General features: G+C 36.1%; 1 protein-coding gene across 2 annotated transcripts in view; it reads right to left on the bottom strand.

Moving 5' to 3' along the window:
* Positions 1-771: 771 nt before the first annotated feature.
* Positions 772-20,216, bottom strand: part of ABCB7 (ATP binding cassette subfamily B member 7) — a 163,987-nt gene continuing 144,542 nt past the window's right edge. For both annotated transcript variants that reach the window (XM_019438180.2, XM_019438181.2), the window contains one exon: positions 772-3,367. In XM_019438180.2, coding sequence (XP_019293725.2) covers positions 3,152-3,367 — 216 coding nt within the window. In that variant the 3' untranslated portion in view covers positions 772-3,151. The remainder of the gene's footprint in view (positions 3,368-20,216) is intronic.

Raw genomic sequence — 20,216 nt, 5'->3', positions numbered from 1 at the left:
TACTGAGCTCCTTACTTCACCATTCTGGAAATCTCACCCTTCAATATATTTTTAAACTTAACTTCTGAGTGGAAATGTGGTCCAGCAAAAAGAGAAATGGAGAGGTGTCAAGAGCCAGGATTTTCATTCCAACTTGGCCTCTAGCAAGCTGAGTGACTTCACTTGAAATTCAGTTTCCTCATTTGTAGAAAAAGGAAATTGTATTAAAGACCTCTACATTCCTTCCAACTCTAAAATCCTATGATTTTATGAAGGTGAAATGGAATAGAAAGTAATTAGTGAAAAAAAATTCTTCTGTAGCTGTGTGAGAACAGGAAATAATAAAATAATCCACTGCTTTTTTTAAACCAAAACTGTTCCTGCTTGTTTTTAATTAAAACAAGCACTTCATTTCCAACTTTAATCAAAATGTTACCTTAATGCATGCTTTACAGTCAAGAAATTTCTTCACCCCAAAGGTTTCCTTTCTAACCATTAGAACTGAAAAACTTGGGGCAACGGAAAGTTGCCTTTCACTGATTGGTCATCAAAAATATGACAGCTTAATGCTAAGTGAAAGCACTACAATTTAATACCATTTTACCCATATTATGAATTCTGCAATTACTTTCTCTCTGAGACAAGTCCAAGTTTTCACCTTCTGCATAAGGCTCTAAGGCCATACTCCCAAGAGTGTCTATTAATTATCCATACTTATTTCGAATATGTGAATGACAAAATATCAGTTCTCCCTATGCACCACAGAAAAGAGATGCTTCACTGGGCCACCCATTTCTAGTCACAAACACATAGTTTATTTAGTAATAATTATCTGCACAAATTGTTATAACAATAAAACTGTGATAAAGAGTCTCTCTTTCTGAGTAGTTTTGTCTTACTAATCAGTTTTAACCTGTTTATTTGACTTAATATTGTCATTTAGTATAGTTTATATTCAAAATCTATATACTCAAAGCAGGGGGAGAAAGGACTTTATATAATTTAAGAAAACTGCCAATGCAAATATATTTCAAACCTTTCAACTACTAATCCAAGACAGAATATCCTATGATAAAGCTACAAGGTATATATAAATTATGAATATATATTGGCAAAAGTTGCCACTCATGGACACATCCAGCAATTAGGAAGAATGAGAGCAAGATGGCAATATGGACAAAGTGAGCCAGAACCAAGTAATCATAAATCTTTAAATACCTTGCCCTTAAAGCAAAACTTATTTTTAAACTAACCATCTGTGCCAACCAATCATTGTCAACAGCTAAAGGGAAAAGGCAAAATATTTATCTTAAGGTGTATTATAGATGCAGATCCCTGTAGAGGAAACGTAAATGCATACTTTGAGTTTGTCCAAATGCCAAGGCCTCTTTCTGGTTCTCACAGCTGACCCTTAGACATGAACTGTTCAATAATTTCCAAATCAGCTTATCTGCTCACCAAGATATTTCTATGTTAAAAACCTTCAGGAAGGCATTTGGCTCAAATGATTTCTATGATTCCCTTTCTATGATTCCCAAATTTCCCTAGTTTCAACTTAATTGTTGTAAGCTGGGATTCCCTTAGGAAGAAAATATATAATCTTTAAAAAAAAGGAATATAATAAAACCCTATCATCTTACTCCATTTTCAGAGCCCATATTCTAAAACTGTAGATTATTCATTTCAATCCATTAAAAAATAGTTTCAACACTGATTTAAAAATTTATACTTTATAACGTCTTATGTGAATATGTATTGTGATGTAAAATTATGAATATACAATATTGTAATGTAAAATTATTATGCTATAATAAATGCCCCTTTTCTTGATGTTTCTTAGTGAATCATCCTAGGAAGGTTTTCTTTCATTTTGTCTATTATTTCACTGTATAGAACCATCTTAATATGATGAAGTTAAGAGAAAAATATTTAAGATTTATTTAATGGCCCTTACAATAACTGTGTTTTTCAGGTAATTCAAGTTTTCATTAGCTGAAAATACTGGTTAATGACCACATGATCCAATGGTCTAGAGACACCTCTAATCATATGAACAGATAATAGCTTCTTCAAAAATAAAAGAAGCTATTCAAATTGGAAAACAGAGGAGCTTCTAAGTGAATATTTACCAACATTTTATTCATTACTTCTAGCAGGTAAAACTTGATTATTTTGTTTGGGTTCTTCCTTGTTATGTCACACTTAAAGGAACTTATTACATTACTGAAAAAGGAAGGGAAAAATCTTGTAATAAATTCTGAACTGTCAACACAGATTCAAGTCCTGATCACCTAGAGTACATATACATAAATCTTCTCCTACTTACCTAAAGGTCATTAATAATTTTTAAGTGGTTGTTGCTTTATCTACATGTGTGAGCATGTGCACACACACACACACACACACATGTGCATGCATACATTCCATTTAGTTTGTTTGTATAACTTTAGACAGCAAAAGCACTATAGTTAAGATAGAAATAAAAAAGGGAATTAACTTCCTAAGCTTTTTAGATATTCCCAGGATGACAACTGTCAAATTACATCAGGGTTTTAAGTATTTAAAGAGAATGGCATAAATTTTGGTTCAAAACAAAATCAATGCCTCATTTGGATGAAAAAATAAAATTCCCATGACTAGGAATGCCAGTTAATGATGAAGAACATTCTACATACATACATGAGAATTAAGGAAGGTTTTTCTTCCAAAAGATACAGTGGCAAATACTTTTAAAAACACCCTTTCTATAATTGTAGTATTTCAGTGGGGAGGGAGGCAGAGAAACTACCCTCTTTTGTTGTTTAAGAAATGGATAATTTCCATCTAAATTATCAGCATAAAGGAGATTTAAAAAGCTACAAAAATTTGGAAGCCAATATAATTCATCTGGTTATGGGTATCAAATGGCTATTAGGCCGCAAAAATGGAAATGGGGTAAAGTCAAATAGTAACAAAAACTATGTTTTGGGTACAACTAAGGCAGTAACAAGGAAATAATCTTGGAATAAATATAGATGTCACATTAAACAGACTGTGAAAGATGTAAAACTCAAATTCCTTTTCAAATAAATCTTATCTAAACGAACAATTATAGAAAATGGGAATGTAGGATTTTTTTTAACAAAACAATTCTGCTTCAGTGCAAATGTGTCAAAAAAATGTCTCATGCACCTTAGCAGGAACAGTTTCCACAGCCTTTTACACTGTTGACAATTTCTTCTTGTAGTTTCTTCCTTTCCTCCTCTTTGGACATATTTTCTTCCTTTGCATCCCATTTGGGGTTATCATGGTTCTGTACACGACTGCTCTGTGTGTGCCACATTTCTGAATAGATACTGCCAGGGTTAGCAAGCAAACCATGGTGGGTACCACGTTCAGCTATCTTACCCTAAAAACCAAAAGCAAGAGAAACATAGAAAAAGGTCATATAACTAGCATAATAACTGAAAATACACAGTACTTTCTAACTAAGGATTTTTAAGGATTAGTATTCGTTAAAATACCTCTCCCAATTCCTCATCCATAGTACAAGTAGAAAAAATGAGGTACGAATGCTTTCTTCACTGTTAAGCTATTAGCCCAGAAAACAAACAAAAAGCTATGAAATCCTATGTATTGTAAATCACTTCACTCAAAAGAAATAAAATTCTAAACCAATTTGACAATTTCATATTAAAAAATACAGATAATAAAAAACAAAATAAAATTCTAATGTTCCATTTTTCATTTTGAAGGGAAGAAAAGGAAGGTGAAAAAAATTTAAAGGCAATTATAATTGGTAAATATTTAATCAAAAGCACTGTTATTTATTACAGGGACTTAAAAACAGTATCTTGAAATATTTGTGTGTACTTTAAAATAAAAAAGATTTCTCCAAGAAAAGCTTACTTCTTCCAGTAGCTATTTTTGTGAACAATGGATATTAAACTTAACATTGCACAGATTTGGTATAGATTCCAAACTCTTATCTACAATTAGTCTCTTGACAGCTACTGTTAAACATGCTGGGAGACAAAAGGAATTTTGTCACTTTTACTGGTACTCCTGGTTATAGGACCTTTACAAATACACCCTTAAGCAAAATAACTAAAATTTGTTCCCACATCTGAGTGTTTAATTTAAGGCTCTTTTATTGCTAGCTAGGCAGTTTAAAAAAGAACTGTTTTGTTCAGCTATTTAATTCCCTAGGATTATGAAGAATGTAGTCTCAACCTTGGTATATGTGGACCACTTCACTGGTACAAAACTCCCCATGGATTACATACACGTAGAACCTGATGTGGCGTTCAATCCCATGACCTTGGGATCATGACCTGAGCTGAAATCAAGAGTCATATGTTCAAACAACTGCACCACTCTGGCACCCCTATTTTCTAGGCCTTTTCACTGAACAGTTAGGAATTTTATCATCATCTTGAATTCATGCTGATAATTCTGCTCCAGTATAACATTACAAGGGTGCTCCTTTTCTCCCATTCCCTATTTGTACTCTTCTCCCAAGTAAGACCACTGTTTTCTAACAACATCAATATATTTACTCACAAGCTCAGTCTTAAAATATACACAAAATAATTTCGAAATGGCTACTCCTATACCAATATCAATAACACTTATTATTAGGTTCAAATTTTGAGTTATTTTTGTCTTATGTTCCACTGAGGTTAAATAATCAAAATGATGTGTCCAACAGTTATTTGGATTGTTTTTCCTTTGCATATTTATGTTATGAATTTGTTATGCAGTTAGTTTCACTTTTTTCTGCTTGTAATTACTTCCTATATTTCCCAATCCTTGTTGAGTTTCAATATTTTAAGTATATAAAAACATTACCATGGTTCAAAAGTAAAAATAATGTAAAAAAGGAGTTAAGATGGCAGTGTAGTAGGAGGACAATAGGCTTGCCTTGTCCCTCAAACATAGCTAGATAACTATCAAATCATTCTGAATATCTAAGAAATTGATCTGAGGATTGACAAAACAAAATGTACAACCAGAGGGAGAGAGAAGCCCACACCGTAGAAGGTAGGAGGTGTGGAGATGTGGTTTGTTGGAGAAATGAGTTTCAAGTGCTGTGGAGTGGAGTCGAGAGAGGAGTGCACAGGGGATCACACAAGGAAAATACTTCCTCAAAGGCACTGACTGGGAAAATGAGAGGGGCTGACTTTGGTGAGGTTTTTCAACCAGTGGGGCTCAAAGACTGAAGTTTTAGAGGTCCTTGGTGTGGCTGGTATAGAGCTCTGAGGATGTGGCAGTGCTCTTGTAAAGAAGGCAGGCAGGTAACCTGGGGGCAAATGGCATGATCTGAAGATCTCTTGAGATACTCCCCTTTCTTGGAGCCATCTGAGAGAGGTGGTATTGCCTCTCTAGGGACAAGGAGCCAGCAGACAACACAGAAGACACCAGGGAGTTCCTTAGGGCAGAGATAAAAGAGCTTAAAACCAATCAGGCCAAAATGAAAAATATAATAATCAAGATTTGAAACTGACTTGATGCAATCACCACAAAGATGGAAGAAGCATTGGAATGAATACATGATACAGAAGATAGAATTATGGAAAATAAGGAACCTGATCAAAAGAGGGAAAGAAAAATCTTGGATCATAAAAGTAGACTTATGGAACTCGGTGACTCCTTGAAATGTAATAACATTCACATCATAGGAGTCCCAGAAGAAGAAGAGAGAAAAGGAGGCAGAAGACTTATTTGAGGAAATTATAGCTGAAAACTTCCCTAGTCTGGAGAACAGACTTCCAAATCCAGGAGGCACAGAGAACTCCATCAAAATCAACAAAAGCAGGCAAACCACAATACATACTGTACTTAAACTTCCAAAATATAAGGAAAAAATCCTAAAAGCAGCAAGAAAAAAGAAGTCCTTAACTTACAAGGGAAGACAAATAAGGTTAGCAGCAGATCTCTCCACAGAAACTGCAAGCAAAGAGGGAGTGGCATGATATATTCAACATACTGAATGAGAAAAATAGGCAATCAAGAATACCCTATCCAGCAACGCTATCATTCAGAAAAGAAGGAGAGATAAAGAGTTTCCCAAACAAATACTAAGGGAGTGTGTGACCACTAAACCAGCCCTGGAAGAAATATTAAAGGAGACTCCTTGAGTGGGAAAGAAAGACCCAAAGTGGCAAAGGCTATAAAAGAAAAAATCTCCAGAAACAACAAAAAGTTAATATCAATTAATTCATATCTATCAATGAATTCAAATCAATAATTACTTTGAATAAAAATGGACTAAATGCTCCGATCAAAAGACACAGGGTATTAGAAGGGATAAAAAAAACCAAGCCCCCTCTATATGCTGCCTGCAAGAGAATCATTTAGAACTAAAATCTGCAGACTGAAAGTGAGGGGAATGGAAAAACATTTATCATGCAAATGGATGTCAAAACAAAGCCAGGGGCTCCTGGGTGGCTCAGCTGGTTAAGTGTCAGACTTCAGCTGAGGTCATGATCTCACAGTTTGTGAGTTTAAGCCCTGCATTGGGGTCTGTGCTGAGAGCTCAGAACATGGACCCTGATTTGGATTTTTTGTCTCGCTCTCTCTCTGTCCCTCCCCTGCTCGTACTCTCTCTCTCTTAAAAATAAACATTAAAAAAATTTAAAAAACGAAAGCTGGAGTAGCAATAATTGTATCAGACAAACTAGATTTTTTTAACCAAAGACTGTAAGAAGAGATGAAGATAGTAAGAAGATGAAGATAGTAAAGGTGTCTATCCAACAAGAAGATCTAACAATTGTAAATATTTATGCCCCCAACTTAGAGGCAACCAAACACATAAAACAATAACAAACACAAACTAACTCATGGATAATAATAAAATAACAGTAGGGGACTTTAACACCCCACTTACAACAATGGACAGATCATCTAAGCAGAAAATCAACAAGGAAAAAATGGCTTTGAATGACACACTGGACCAGGTGGACTTAACATATATTCAAAACATTTTAACCTAAAGCAGCAGAATACACAGTCATTTCACGTACACATGGGACATTCTCCAGAACAGATTAGATACTAGGTTACAAATCAGTCCTCAACAAGTACAAAAGGATTCACATCATACTATGGGTATTTTCTGACCACAACATTACAAAAGCTGAAGTCAACCACAAGAAAAAATTTGCAAAAACCACAAATACATGGAGGCAAAACAACATGCTACTAAACAATGAATGGGTCAACCAGGAAATAAAAGAAGAAATAAAAAATATACATGGAAACACGGCAGTCCAAAATCTTTGTGATGCAGCAAAAGCAGTCATAAGAGGGAGTATATAGCAACACAGGTCCACATCAAGAAACAAGAAAAATCTTTTTTAATGTTTGTTTATTTTTGAGAGAGGGAGAGACAGACAGACAGAGACACAGTGTGAGTAGGGGAGGGGCAGAGAGAGAGGGAGACACAGATTCTGAAGCAGGCTCCAGGCTCCAAGCTGTCAGCACAGAGCCTGATGTTGGGCTCAAACTCATGAACCATGAGATCATGACTGGAGCTGTAGTCGGGTCTGATGTTCAACTGAATGAGCCACCCAGGTGCCCAAAGAAACAAGAAAAATCTTAACCCTATCTTACAGTGTCTAAAGGAGGTAGAAAAAGAACAACAAATGAAGCATAAAGCCAGCAGAAGAAGGGAAATAATAGTGATTAGAGCAGAAATAAATAATATAGAAACAAAAAACCAGCAGATCAGATCAATGAAACCAGGAGATAGTTCTTTGAAAAAAATAAAATTGATAACCGCCCCCCCCCCAAGCCAGATGTATGAAAAAGGAAAATGAAAGGACCCAAGTGAATAAAATCACAAGTGAGGGAGAAGAAATCACAACCAACACCACAGAAATACAATTATAAGATAATATTATGAAAAATTTTATGGCAACAAATTGGGCAGTCTGGAAGAAATGGGTAAGTTCCTAGAAACATATAAACTATCAAAACTGAAACAGGAACAAACAGAAAACTTGCACAGACTAATAACCAGCAAAGAAATTGTATCAGTAATCAAAATACCCCAACAGACTAAAGTCCATGGTCAGATGGTTTCACAGGGGAAATCTACCAAACCTTTAAACAAGAGTTCATACTTATTCTTCGTAAACTATTCCAAAAAGTAGAAATAGAAGGAAAACTTCCAAATTCATTCTATGAGGCCAGAATTATACTGATTCTAAAACCAAAGTCTCAACTAAAAAAGAGAACTATAGGCCAATATCCCTGATGAACATGGATGCCAAAATCCTCAACAAAATACTAGCAAATTGAATTCACTGGCACATTAAAAGAATCACCATAATCATGTGGGATTTATTCCTGGGTGCAAGCATGGCTCAGTATTCCCAAATCAGTCAATTTAATACACCACATTAATAAAATAAATGATAAGAACCATATGATCCTCTCAACAGCTATAGAAAAAACATTTGACAAAGTACAGCATTCATTCTTGATAAAAACCCTCAACAAAGGAGGGATAGAGGGAACATACCTCAACATCAAAAAGGCCATACACAAAAACCCCACAGCTAATGTCATCTTCAATGGGGAACAACTGAGAGCTTCCCTTCTATATTCAGGAACAAGATGGGGATGTCGACACCAATGTTAGTTAACATAATACTTGGAAGTCCTAGTCTTAGCAAACAGACAAGAAAAGGAAATAAAGTGCATCCAACATGACAAGGAACAAGTCAAACTTTCACTATTTTCAGATGACATGATACTTGCAGAAAACACAAAAGACTCCACCAAAAAATTGCTAAAACTGATACACCAATTCAGTCAAGTCATAGGATAAAAAATCAAGGTACAGGAATCTGTTGCATTTCTGCATACCAATAATGAAGTAGCAGAGAAAAGAAATCAAGGATATCAATCCAATTTACAATGGCACCAAAACCCATAGGATACATAGGAATAAATCTAACCAAAGAAGCAAAAGATCTATACCCTGAAAACTGTAAAACACTGATGAAAGAAATTAAAGATGACACCAACAAATGGAAAGACATTCCATGCTCAAGGACTGAAAGGACAAATACTATTAAAATGTCTATACTACCCAAAGCAATCTACACATTTAATTTAGTCCCTATCAAAATATCAGCACCATTTTTCACAGAGCTAAAACAAGAAACCTAAAATCTGTATGGAAACATAAAATATCCCAAATAGCCAAAGCAACCTTGAAAAAGAAAAACAATGTTGGAGGCATCAAAATTCTGAACGTCAAGTTATATTACAAAACAGCAGTGATCAGAACAGGATGTTACTGGCCCAAAACCAGACACATAGATCAATGGAACACAATAGAAAACCCAGAAATGGACCGGCAACTGTAAGGTCAACCACCTTTGACAAAACAGGAAATATCCAATGGAAAAAGGACAGTCTCTTCAACAAAGATGCTGGGAAAATTGGACAGCAACATGAAGAATGAAAATGGTCCACTTTGTTACAGCATACACAAAAATAAATTCAAAGTGGATGAAAGACCTAAATGTGAGACAGGAAACCATCAAAATCCCAGAGGAGAACACAGACAGTTAACCTCTTTGACATCAGCCATAGCAACACCTTACTAGGTATGTCTCCTGAGGCAAGGGGAAAAAAAACCCAAAAGTAAACTATTGGGGCCTCACCAAGATAAAAGGCTTTTGCACAGTAAAGGAAACAATATAAAAGGCAACCTTTGGAATTGGAGAAGATATTTTCAAATGACATATCTGAGAAGGGGTTAGTATCCAAAATGTATAAAGAACTTATCAAACTTAACAACCAAAAAACAAATAATCCAATTAAAAAATGGGCAAAAAAGACATGAAGAGACTTTTCTCCAAAGACGTATAGATGGCCTACAGAAACATGAAAAGATGCTCAACCCCATCAGGGAAATACAAATCAAACCTATAATGAGGTATCACCTCACACCTGTCAGAATGGCTAAAACAACTGGTGTTGACAAGATGTGGAGAAAGGGGTACACTCTTACACTGTTGGTGGGAATGCAAATTGGTGTAGCTGCTATAGAAAACAGTATGGAGGTTGCTTAAAAAGTTAAAAATAGAAATATCCTATGACCCAGCAATTGCACTACTAGGTTTGTATCCAAAATATACAAAAATACTGGTTCAAAGGGATACATGCACCCTGGTGTTTATAGCAGCATTATCAACAATAGGCAAAATATGGAAAGAACCCCAATGTCCATTGACTGATGAATGGATAAAGAAGATGTGGTATATATGTATACACAAACACACACCAGTATTACTCAGCCATCAAAACAAATAAAACCTTGCCATTTGCTATGATACAGATGGATTTAGAAAGTATTATGCTAAGCAAAATAAGTCAGAAAGACATATACCTTATGATTTCACTCACATGTGGAATGTAAGAAACAAAACAGATGAATATAGGGGAAAAAAGAGAGGCAAACCATAAAACAGACTTAACTAAAGAGAACAGAGATGCTGGAGGGGTTATGGGCGAGGGTTTGGGTTAAATGGGTGATAGGTATTAAGGAGAGCACCTGTGGTGAGCATACCTTGTATGTAAATGATGAATTACTAAATTCTACTCCTGAAACTAATATTACACTGTATGTTAACTATGTGGAATTTAAATCAAAACTCGAACTACAAAAAATATATATAAAAAAGTATAATCAGGAGAGTCACGTTCCATTTCCTATCTCTTTTTACCCCTTTCTCTCCCCACTCTGTAAGTAGTCAATTTCTTTGGTTTCAGTTTATGTTGCCTGAGAGGTTTTTTTTTTTTTTTTTGCCAAGAGTTTATTTGGCATTGAAACACAAAAAATAAAGGCTTTAGTATATTTTATATTAATAAGACTATTAAACACTTCTGAATAGCCTTCTTATAATAATAATATCCATGACCATACCTCTAAGCCACTCAAAAGATTATGAATCATTAGATATTAAATTTTTTTCAGAGCAATTTAGGATATTCTTTTTTTTGCGATTTGTATCTATCTATCTATCTATCTATCTATCTATCTATCTATCTATCTGAGAGGATGAGTGGTAGAGGGGCAGAGGGAGAGGGAAACAGAATCTTAAGAAGGGTCCATGGCATGGAGCCTAATGCAGAGCTCGAGCTCAGGAATTTGAGATCATGACCTCAGCTGAAATCAAGAGTCGGATGTTTAACCAGATGAGCCACATAGGAGCCCCGTATTTTGCAAGTTTTTATAATATAATTGGCATACAATGTCATATTACTTTCATGTGTATGACACAGTAATTTGATAATTGTATACACTACTCAATGCTGGCCATGGTAAATGTGGTCACCATTTGTTACCACAAGGCATTTTATAATATTATTGACTGTATTACTTATGCTGTACTTTTCATTTCTGTGACTTATTTATTTTATAACTGGAAGTCTCTACCTCTTAATTAAAGAACAAACTGGTAGTTGCCAAAGGGGAAGTGGATAAGAGGACAGGTAAAATGAAGTCGATTAAGATGTTAAGAACACCCTGAGTTTCTTTGTTCCTTTTTTTCCCATCCTTCTTGCAAATGGCAGCATAGATTTTCCATTGTTCTTTCATTTAACAACATATGTGGAACTCACACCATATAAGGCTCACTACTTTTCTTAATAGCATTTGCCCCTATTTTAGAAATGCTTTATTTTCCATGACCTGTGATATTAATATTTTTAAGTTGTCTTATGTTCTGTGCATTGTCTACATTTTCTACTGAATTCTTTTTATTTTTTTTAATATGTGAAATTTATTGTCAAATTGGTTTCCATACAACACCCAGTGCTCATCCCAAAAGGTGCCCTCTTCAATACCCATCACCCACCCTTCCCTCCCTCCCACCCCTCCCCCCCCCCATCAGCCCTCAGTTTGTTCTCAGTTTTTAAAAGTCTCTTATGCTTTGGCTCTCTCCCACTCTAACCTTTTTTTTTTCCTTCCCCTCCCCAATGGGTTCCTGTTAAGTTTCTCAGGATCCACATAAGAGTGAAAACATATGGTATCTCTCTTTCTCTGTATGGCTTATTTCACTTAGCATCACAGTCTCCAGTTCCGTCCACATTGCTACAAAGGGCCGTATTTCATTCTTTCTCATTGCCACATAGTACTCCATTGTGTATATAAACCACAGTTTCTTTATCCATTCATCAGTTGATGGACATTTAGGCTCTTTCCATAATTTGGCTATTGTTGAGAGTGCTGCTATAAACATTGGGGTACAAGTGCCCCTATGCATCAGCACTCCTGTATCCCTTGGGTAAATTCCTAGCAGTGCTATTGCTGGCTCATAGGGTAGGTCTATTTTTAATTTTTTCAGGAACCTCCACACTGTTTTCCAGAGTGGCTGCACCAGTCTGCATTCCCACCAACAGTGCAAGAGGGTTTCTGTTTTTCCACATCCTCTCCAGCATCTATAGTCTCCTGATTTGTTCATTTTGGCCACTCTGACTGGCGTGAGGTGATATCTGAGTGTGGTTTTGATTTGTATTTCCCTGATGAAGAGCGATGTTGAGCATCTTTTCATGTGCCTGTTAGCCATCCGGATGTCTTCTTTTTTTTTTTTAATTTTTTTTTCAACGTTTTTTATTTATTTTTGGGACAGAGAGAGACAGAGCATGAACGGGGGAGGGGCAGAGAGAGAGGGAGACACAGAATCGGAAACAGGCTCCAGGCTCCGAGCCATCAGCCCAGAGCCTGACGCGGGGCTCGAACTCACGGACCGCGAGATCATGACCTGGCTGAAGTCAGACGCTTAACCAACTGCGCCACCCAGGCGCCCCCGGATGTCTTCTTTAGAGAAGTGTCTCTTCATGTTTTCTGCCCATTTCTTCACTGGATTATTTGTTTTTTGGGTGTGGAGTTTGGTGAGCTCTTTTTTCCTGCTTGTTTTAGAGGTCTTTATTATCCATTGACACTTAACAATGGAGCATTAGAAAGCTGACTGGAAACTCTAAATGCATGGGAATGGGATTTTTCCACTGTGGAGTTTCACTGAAGGTGATCAAATGGATACCTGGTCATTTTGCTGCAGTCTCTAAATACAAGTATCTTTTTTTTTTTTTTTTTTTCTGGGGCTACTTTTGTTTCTGTAAAGAATTCTCCAGTTATCTCCTGATGAAGGAAGGAGTGGCGATAGTAGAAATAAAAAAATGGCTAGCAAGATTCTTGGAGCCAGTCACAGAAGAGGATCTGTGGTCTTCATTGGTGTGTTTTGTTTTCCAGTTAATCTCCATGTTTGTTCATGTGTTTTACAGTTCTGTATTTACAGCCTGTCTGACTCAATTTCCTGACAAGTAAATCTACAGCCTCTTGCCAAGGCTGGGAAGGGGTAATTACCAGCCTGTGGGGGTAAGGAAGGGCCTTGGGAAATCTATTTCTTATGTAGAGGCAACAATAATACTACAAGATACTGCTGACATAACACATGAGGTCACATAAGTTTCACTAGAAAATGAAAGTCTCTGATCTTCATAATCAAGCAAATATAGAATATCAAATTATAAAGATATTTTACATATATCTGCTATAATCACTAATAAATTAGTTCCAATTATAATCCAAACTTCAAGTGGCAATGTTGTGATATAACTACAGATACCGTCAACCTCATGCCATGACACAAGAGAGCACAAGCCTGCTCAAGTACCTTTAGCATTTTATATTTATAAAAAAAAGATTATCTGCATGTCTACATACAATGGAAAGTTCAGCAAAAAAACATAAACAGCAGATTTTATTTCAGACTATAATTTTTTTTTAATTTTAATTATTTTTAAAGTTTTTATTTAAGGGGCGCCTGGGTGGCTCAGTTGGTTGAGTGTCTGACTTCGGCTCAGGTCATGATCGCACGGTTTGTGGGTTTGAGCCCTGCATCGGGCTCTGTGCTGACAGCTCAGAGCATGGAGCCTGTTTCAGATTCTGCGTCTCAGTCTCTCTCTGCCCCTCCCCCACGTGTGCTCTGTCTCTCTGTCTCTCAAAAATAAGTAAAAATGTAAAAAAAAAAATAAAGTTTTTATTTAAATTCCAGTTGGTTAACACAGTATAATGTTAGTTTCAGGTGTAGAATTTAGTGATTCATCACTTACATACAACATCTAGTGCTCATCACAAGTGTCCTCTTTTGAACATCAATTGGATAATGAAGTATATTTACAACATTTCACACCTAAGGCATTACAGTATATCATCATAGTGAAAAAAATTATTTTATAATGAATGTAAGCACTTATGACCTAGGGATGCTCAAGTACACAGGTAACATAAAAATATACATATATATATATATGTGTGTGTGTGTGTGTGTGTGTGTGTATATACATATACACACAAATATACATGATATATATACACACACACCACAGAAATGTATAACCTATAAGAAATTTTAGTGGTGTGAAAAATTCTCTCTCAATAACTCAATATAGAAAGTACATGAGAATGCTCTTTCTCTCTCAACATCCAGTATTCAGGCATTCAAAATGATAATGAACTGAAGGTTTACTTATTATAAGGGAAACATAATCATAGAAAAGGCTGAATGGGAGGTGAAAAACTGAACAATGTTAGATATAACCAAGTATTAGGGGGTCAGAAAATATATCCTTACAAAGAGGAGAAAAAGGAAAACTATCACAATTTTTGAAACCTACCAATCATTATAGTGGTATTCTGATTTGATCAAAACATTTAGATAGTACATTCTTACAGTAATTCCCTCAGAAGAGATAAAGCAGTCTGTCCTTTTTCTTACTTTTCCCCATGAGGAAAAAAAAAAATAAAAACAATCATGTTTGCAAATGACTTTACTTTATGGTAATTTTATTTTATTTCAACGTTTTTTATTTATTTTTGGGACAGAGAGAGACAGAGCATGAATGGGGGAGGGTCAGAGAGAGAGGGAGACACAGAATCGGAAACAGGCTCCAGGCTCCGAGCCATCAGCCCAGAGCCTGACGCGGGGCTCGAACTCACGGACCGCGAGATCGTCGCGGGGCTCGAACTCACGTACCGCGAGATCGTGACCTGGCTGAAGTCGGACGCTTAACCGACTGCGCCACCCAGGCGCCCCTATGGTAATTTTATTTTAGACATCAAGGGTATGTGCAGATATTAGAAAAATAAAAAATACAAAGACGATAATGGGCAATGATTCTGTACAGAGCAAAAGTGAATGCAGATAAATTATTTTATATATACACCCTTTAAAACCTTATTCTATCATGAGGCTTTAATGCTTTCCTGATATAATTTTACTTTTAATACTAAAATGAAGAGTGATTAATAGTTTATTTCTTCCTAGAAAAAAATGAGTTTGTTTTCCTATCAAAAGGCAGTAAAAATGGGAGTCCTATTGGGATTCAGTTTCATTTAAATTCAATTTTATTCTGAAAAATAAATATTTATATTTCTTTAGAAACAATATTTAACTTGTTTGTGTTTGTGATCATTTCCAATGTTCTTCACATACTATTTTTTACTGAACTACAATTAAGATATGTTATATTAGTTTAAGGTTTAAAATATAATGATTCAACAATCTATACATTTCTTAGTGCTAATCAAGTTAAGTGTACTCTTATTTCCCTTTATCTATTTCACCCATCCTTCCCACACCACCCTTATGACAACCACCAGTTTGTTCTCTGTATTTAAGAGTCTGTTTTGTAGACTGCTTTGGGTAGTATTGACATTTTAACAGTATTTATTCTTCCAATCCATGAGCACGGAATGTTTTTCCATTTCTTGGTATCTTGATACCATTCCTTGGTATTTTATGACTCTTGGTGCAATTGTGAATGGGATCAGATTCTTTATTTCTCTCTCTTTCTGTTGCTTCATTATTGGTGTATAAAAATGCAACCGATTTCCGTACATTGATTTTGGACCCTGCAACTTTGCTGAATTCATGTATCAGTTCTAGCAGACTTTTGGTGGAGTCTGTCAGGTTTTCCATGCAGAGTAGTATCATGTCATCTGCGAAAAGTGAAAGTTTGATGTCATCTTTGCCAATTTTAATGCCTTTGATTTCCTTTTGTTATCTGATTGCTGATGCTAGCACTTCCAACACTATATTAAACAACAGTGGTGAGAGTTGATATTCCTGTAATCTTCCTGATCTCAGGGGGAAAGCTCTCAGTTCTTCCCCACTGAGGATGATATTAGCTGTGGGCTTTTTATAAATGGCTTTAATGATGTTTAAGTATGTTCCTTCTATCCTGACTTTCTCAAGGGTTTTTATTAAGAAAGGAGCTGTATTTTGTCAAAAGCTTTTTCTGCATCGATTGACAGGATCATATGGTTCTTATCTTTTCTTTTATTAATGTGATGTATCACACTGACTGATTTGCAAATATTGAACCAGCCCTGCAGCCCAGGAATGAATCCTACTTGATCATGGTGAATAATTCTTATTATATGCAGTTGAATTCGATTTGCTAGTATCTTATTGAGAATTTTTGAATCCATATTCATCAGGGCTTTTGGCCTGTAGTTCTCTTCTTTTGCTGGGTCTCTGGTTTGGGAATCTAAGTACTGCTGGCTTCATAGAATGAGTCTGGAAGTTTTCCTTCCCTTTCTATTTGTTGGAACAGCTTGAGAAGGACAGGTATTATGTCTGTTTTAAATGTCTGGTAGAATTCCCCAGGGAAGTCATCTGGTCCAGGACTCTTATTTTTGGTAGATTTTGATAACTGATTCAATTTCTTCACTACTTATGGATCTGTTCAAATTTTCTATTTCTTCCCGTTTGAGTTTTGGAAGTGTGTGGGTGTTTAGGAATTTGTCCATTTCTTCCAGGTTGTCCATTTTGTTGGCATATAATGTTTCATAGTATTCCTGATAATTGCTTGTATTTCTGAGGGATTGGTTGTAATAATTCAATTTTCATTCATGATTTTATCCATTTGCGTCCTTTCTCTTCTTTTTGAGAAGCCCGGCTAGAGGTTTATCAATTTTCTTTATTTTTTTCATAAAACCAACTCTTGGTTTCATTGATCTGTTCTACTGGGTTTTTTTTATTTTATATTGTTTATTTCTGCTCTGATCTTTACACATTCAATGCAATCCCAATCAAAATTGCACCAGCATTCTTCTCAAAGCTAGAACAAACAATGCTAAAATTAGTATGGAACCACGAAAGACCCCGAACAGCCAAAGTAATATTGAAGAAGAAAACCAAAACTGGAGGCATCACAATCAGAGACTTTGGACTCTACTAAAAAGTTGCAGTCTGAAGACAGTATGGTACTGGCACAAAAACAGACCACAGGCCAATGGAATAGAACAGAGACCCCAGAACTGAACCCACAAATGTAAGACCAACTAATCTTTGACAAAGCAGGAAAGAGTATCCAATGGAAAAAAGACAGTCTCTTTAACAAATGGTGCTGGGAGAACTGGACAGCAACATGCAGAACAATGAAACTATACCACTTTCTTACACCATTCAAAAAATAAAATCAGGGGCGCCTGGGTGGCGCAGTCGGTTAAGCGTCCGACTTCAGCCAGGTCACGATCTCGCAGTCTGTGAGTTCGAGCCCCGCGTCAGGCTCTGGGCTGATGGCTCGGAGCCTGGAGCCTGTTTCCGATTCTGTGTCTCCCTCTCTCTCTGACCCTCCCCCGTTCATGCTCTGTCTCTCTCTGTCCCAAAAATAAATAAAAAACGTTGAAAAAAAAAATTATAAAAAAAAAATAAAATCAAAATGGATGAAGGACCTGAATGTGAGACAGGAAACCATCAAAACCCTAGAGAAGAAAGCAGGAAACAACCTCTTTGACCTCAGCTGCAGCAATTTCTTACTCAACACATCTCTAAAGGCAAGGGAATTAAAAGCAAAAATGAACTATCGGGACCTCATCAAGATGAAAAGCTTCTGTACTACAAAGGAAACAATCAACAAAACTAAAAGGCAACCAACGGAATGGGAAAAGATATTTGCAAATGACATATCAGACAAAGGGCTAGTATCCAAAACCCATAAAGAACTCACCAAACTCCACACCTGAAAAACAAATAATCCAGTGAAGAAATGGGCAGAAAACATGAAGAGACACTTCTCTAAAGAAGACATCCGGATGGCCAACAGGCACATGAAAAGATGCTCAACGTCACTCCTCATCAGGGAAATACAAAGCAAAACCACACTCAGATATCACCTCAGGCCAGTCAGAGTGGCCAAAATGAACAAATCAGGAGACTATAGATGCTGGTGAGAATGTGGGAAAACGGGAACCCTCTTGCACTGTTGGTGGGAATGCAAACTGGTGTAGCTGCTCTGGAAAACATTGTGGAGGATCCTCAAAAATTTAAAAATAGAACTACCCTATGAGCCAGCAATAGCACTGCTAGGAATTTGCCCAAGGGATACAGGAGTGCTGATGCATAGGGGCACTTGTACCCCAATGTTTATAGCAGCACTTTCAACAATAGACAAATTATGGAAAGAGCTTAAATGTCCATCAACTGACAAATGGATAAAGAAGATGTGGTTTATATGTACAATGGAATAGTACTCGACAATGAGAAAGAATGAAATCTGGCCATTTGTAGCAACGTGGATGGAAATGGAGAGTGTTATGCTAAGTGAGATAAATCAGGCAGAGAAAGACAGATACCATGTTTTCACTGACACGTGGGTCCTGAGAAACTCAACAGAAGACCAGGGGAGAGGGGAAGGGGGAAAAAAGTTACAGAGAGGGAAGAAGGCAAACCATAAGAGACTCTTAAATACTGAGAACTGAGGGTTAATGGGGGGTGGGAGGGAGGGGAAAGTGGGTGATGGGCATTGAGGAGGGCACCTGTTGGGATGAACACTGGATGTTGTATGGAAACCAATCTGACAATAAATTTTATATAAAAAATAAAATAAAATAAAATGGCTAAAAAAAAATTTACCTGTGAAGCCATGTGGTCCTCAACTTTTCTTTGTTGCAAACTTTTAAATTATGGTTTCAGTATCATTGCTAGTAATTGGTCTGTTCAAATTCTCTATTATGTCCTGATTCAGTTTTGAAAAGTTTTATATTTCTATAATTTATCCCTGTCTTCTAGTTGTCCAAATTGTTGGCACACAGTTTTTCATAGTATTCTCGTATAATCTTTTGTATTTCAGTGGTGTCAGTTGTTATTTCTTCTCCTTCATTTCTGATCTTGAGTCCTTTCTCCCTCTCTCTCTTTTCTGATAAGTCTGGCTAAAGATTTATCAATTTTGTTGATTTTTTTTCAAATAACCAGCTCCTGGTTTTTCTGATCTATTCTTTTATTTCTTTCTTAAAAAAAATTTTTTTTAATGTTTATTTATTTTTGAGAGAGACAGAGACAGAGCATGAGTGGGAGAGGGCAGAGGAAGAGGGAGACACAAAATCCGAAGCAAGTTCCAGGTTCTGAGCTGTCAACACAGAGCCCGATGTGGGGCTCAAACCCACAGCCTGTGAGATCATGACCTGAGCCGAAGTCGGTCACTTAACCAACTGAGCCACCCAGGCGCCCCTCTTTTATTTCTTTAAACCTCTATTTCATTTACTTTTGCTCTAATCTTTACTATTTCTTTCCATCTACTGGCTTTGGCCTTTGTTCCTTTATTTCTAGCTCCATTAAGTGTAAGGTTAGGTTATTTATTTGAGATTTTTATTCTTTCTTGAGACAGGCCTATAGTGGTATAATCTTACCTCAGAACAGTTTTGCTGCATCCCAAAGAATATGAGCTATTATGTTTTTATTTTCATTTGTCTCCATGTATTTTTTTATTTTTTCTTCTTCTGTTGAACTATTGGTTGGTTAGTAGCATGTTGCTTAGCTTTGTGTTTTTTTTCGTATTTTTCTTGCAATTGATTTTTTTGGTTTCATATCTTTTCTTTTTTCTTTTTTTTTTTTTTTTTGGAAAAGATGCTTGATGTGGTTTTATCTTCTTAAATTCATAGATACTTGTTTTGTGCCCTAACAAGTGATCTATTCTGGAGAATGTCCTAGATGCACTTGAAAATAATCTATTTTTTGATGGAATGTTATGAATATATATGATGTTAGTTTCATCTTGTCCAATGTGTCATCCAAAGTCACTGTTTCCTTAATTTTCTGTCTGGATGAAATATCCATTAATGTTAAGTGGGGTGTTAAATTCAATTATTATTATTGTATTAATTTCTTCCTTTATGCCTGTTAACACATGCTTTATGTTTTTGGGTGCTCCCATTTTGGGTGCATAAATAT

Source organism: Panthera pardus, unplaced genomic scaffold (genome assembly GCF_024362965.1).
Source record: "Panthera pardus isolate Hobbes unplaced genomic scaffold, ASM2436296v1 HiC_scaffold_27, whole genome shotgun sequence".
Lineage (NCBI taxonomy): Eukaryota > Metazoa > Chordata > Mammalia > Carnivora > Felidae > Panthera > Panthera pardus.
This window is presented reverse-complemented; position numbering and strand designations above follow the sequence as displayed.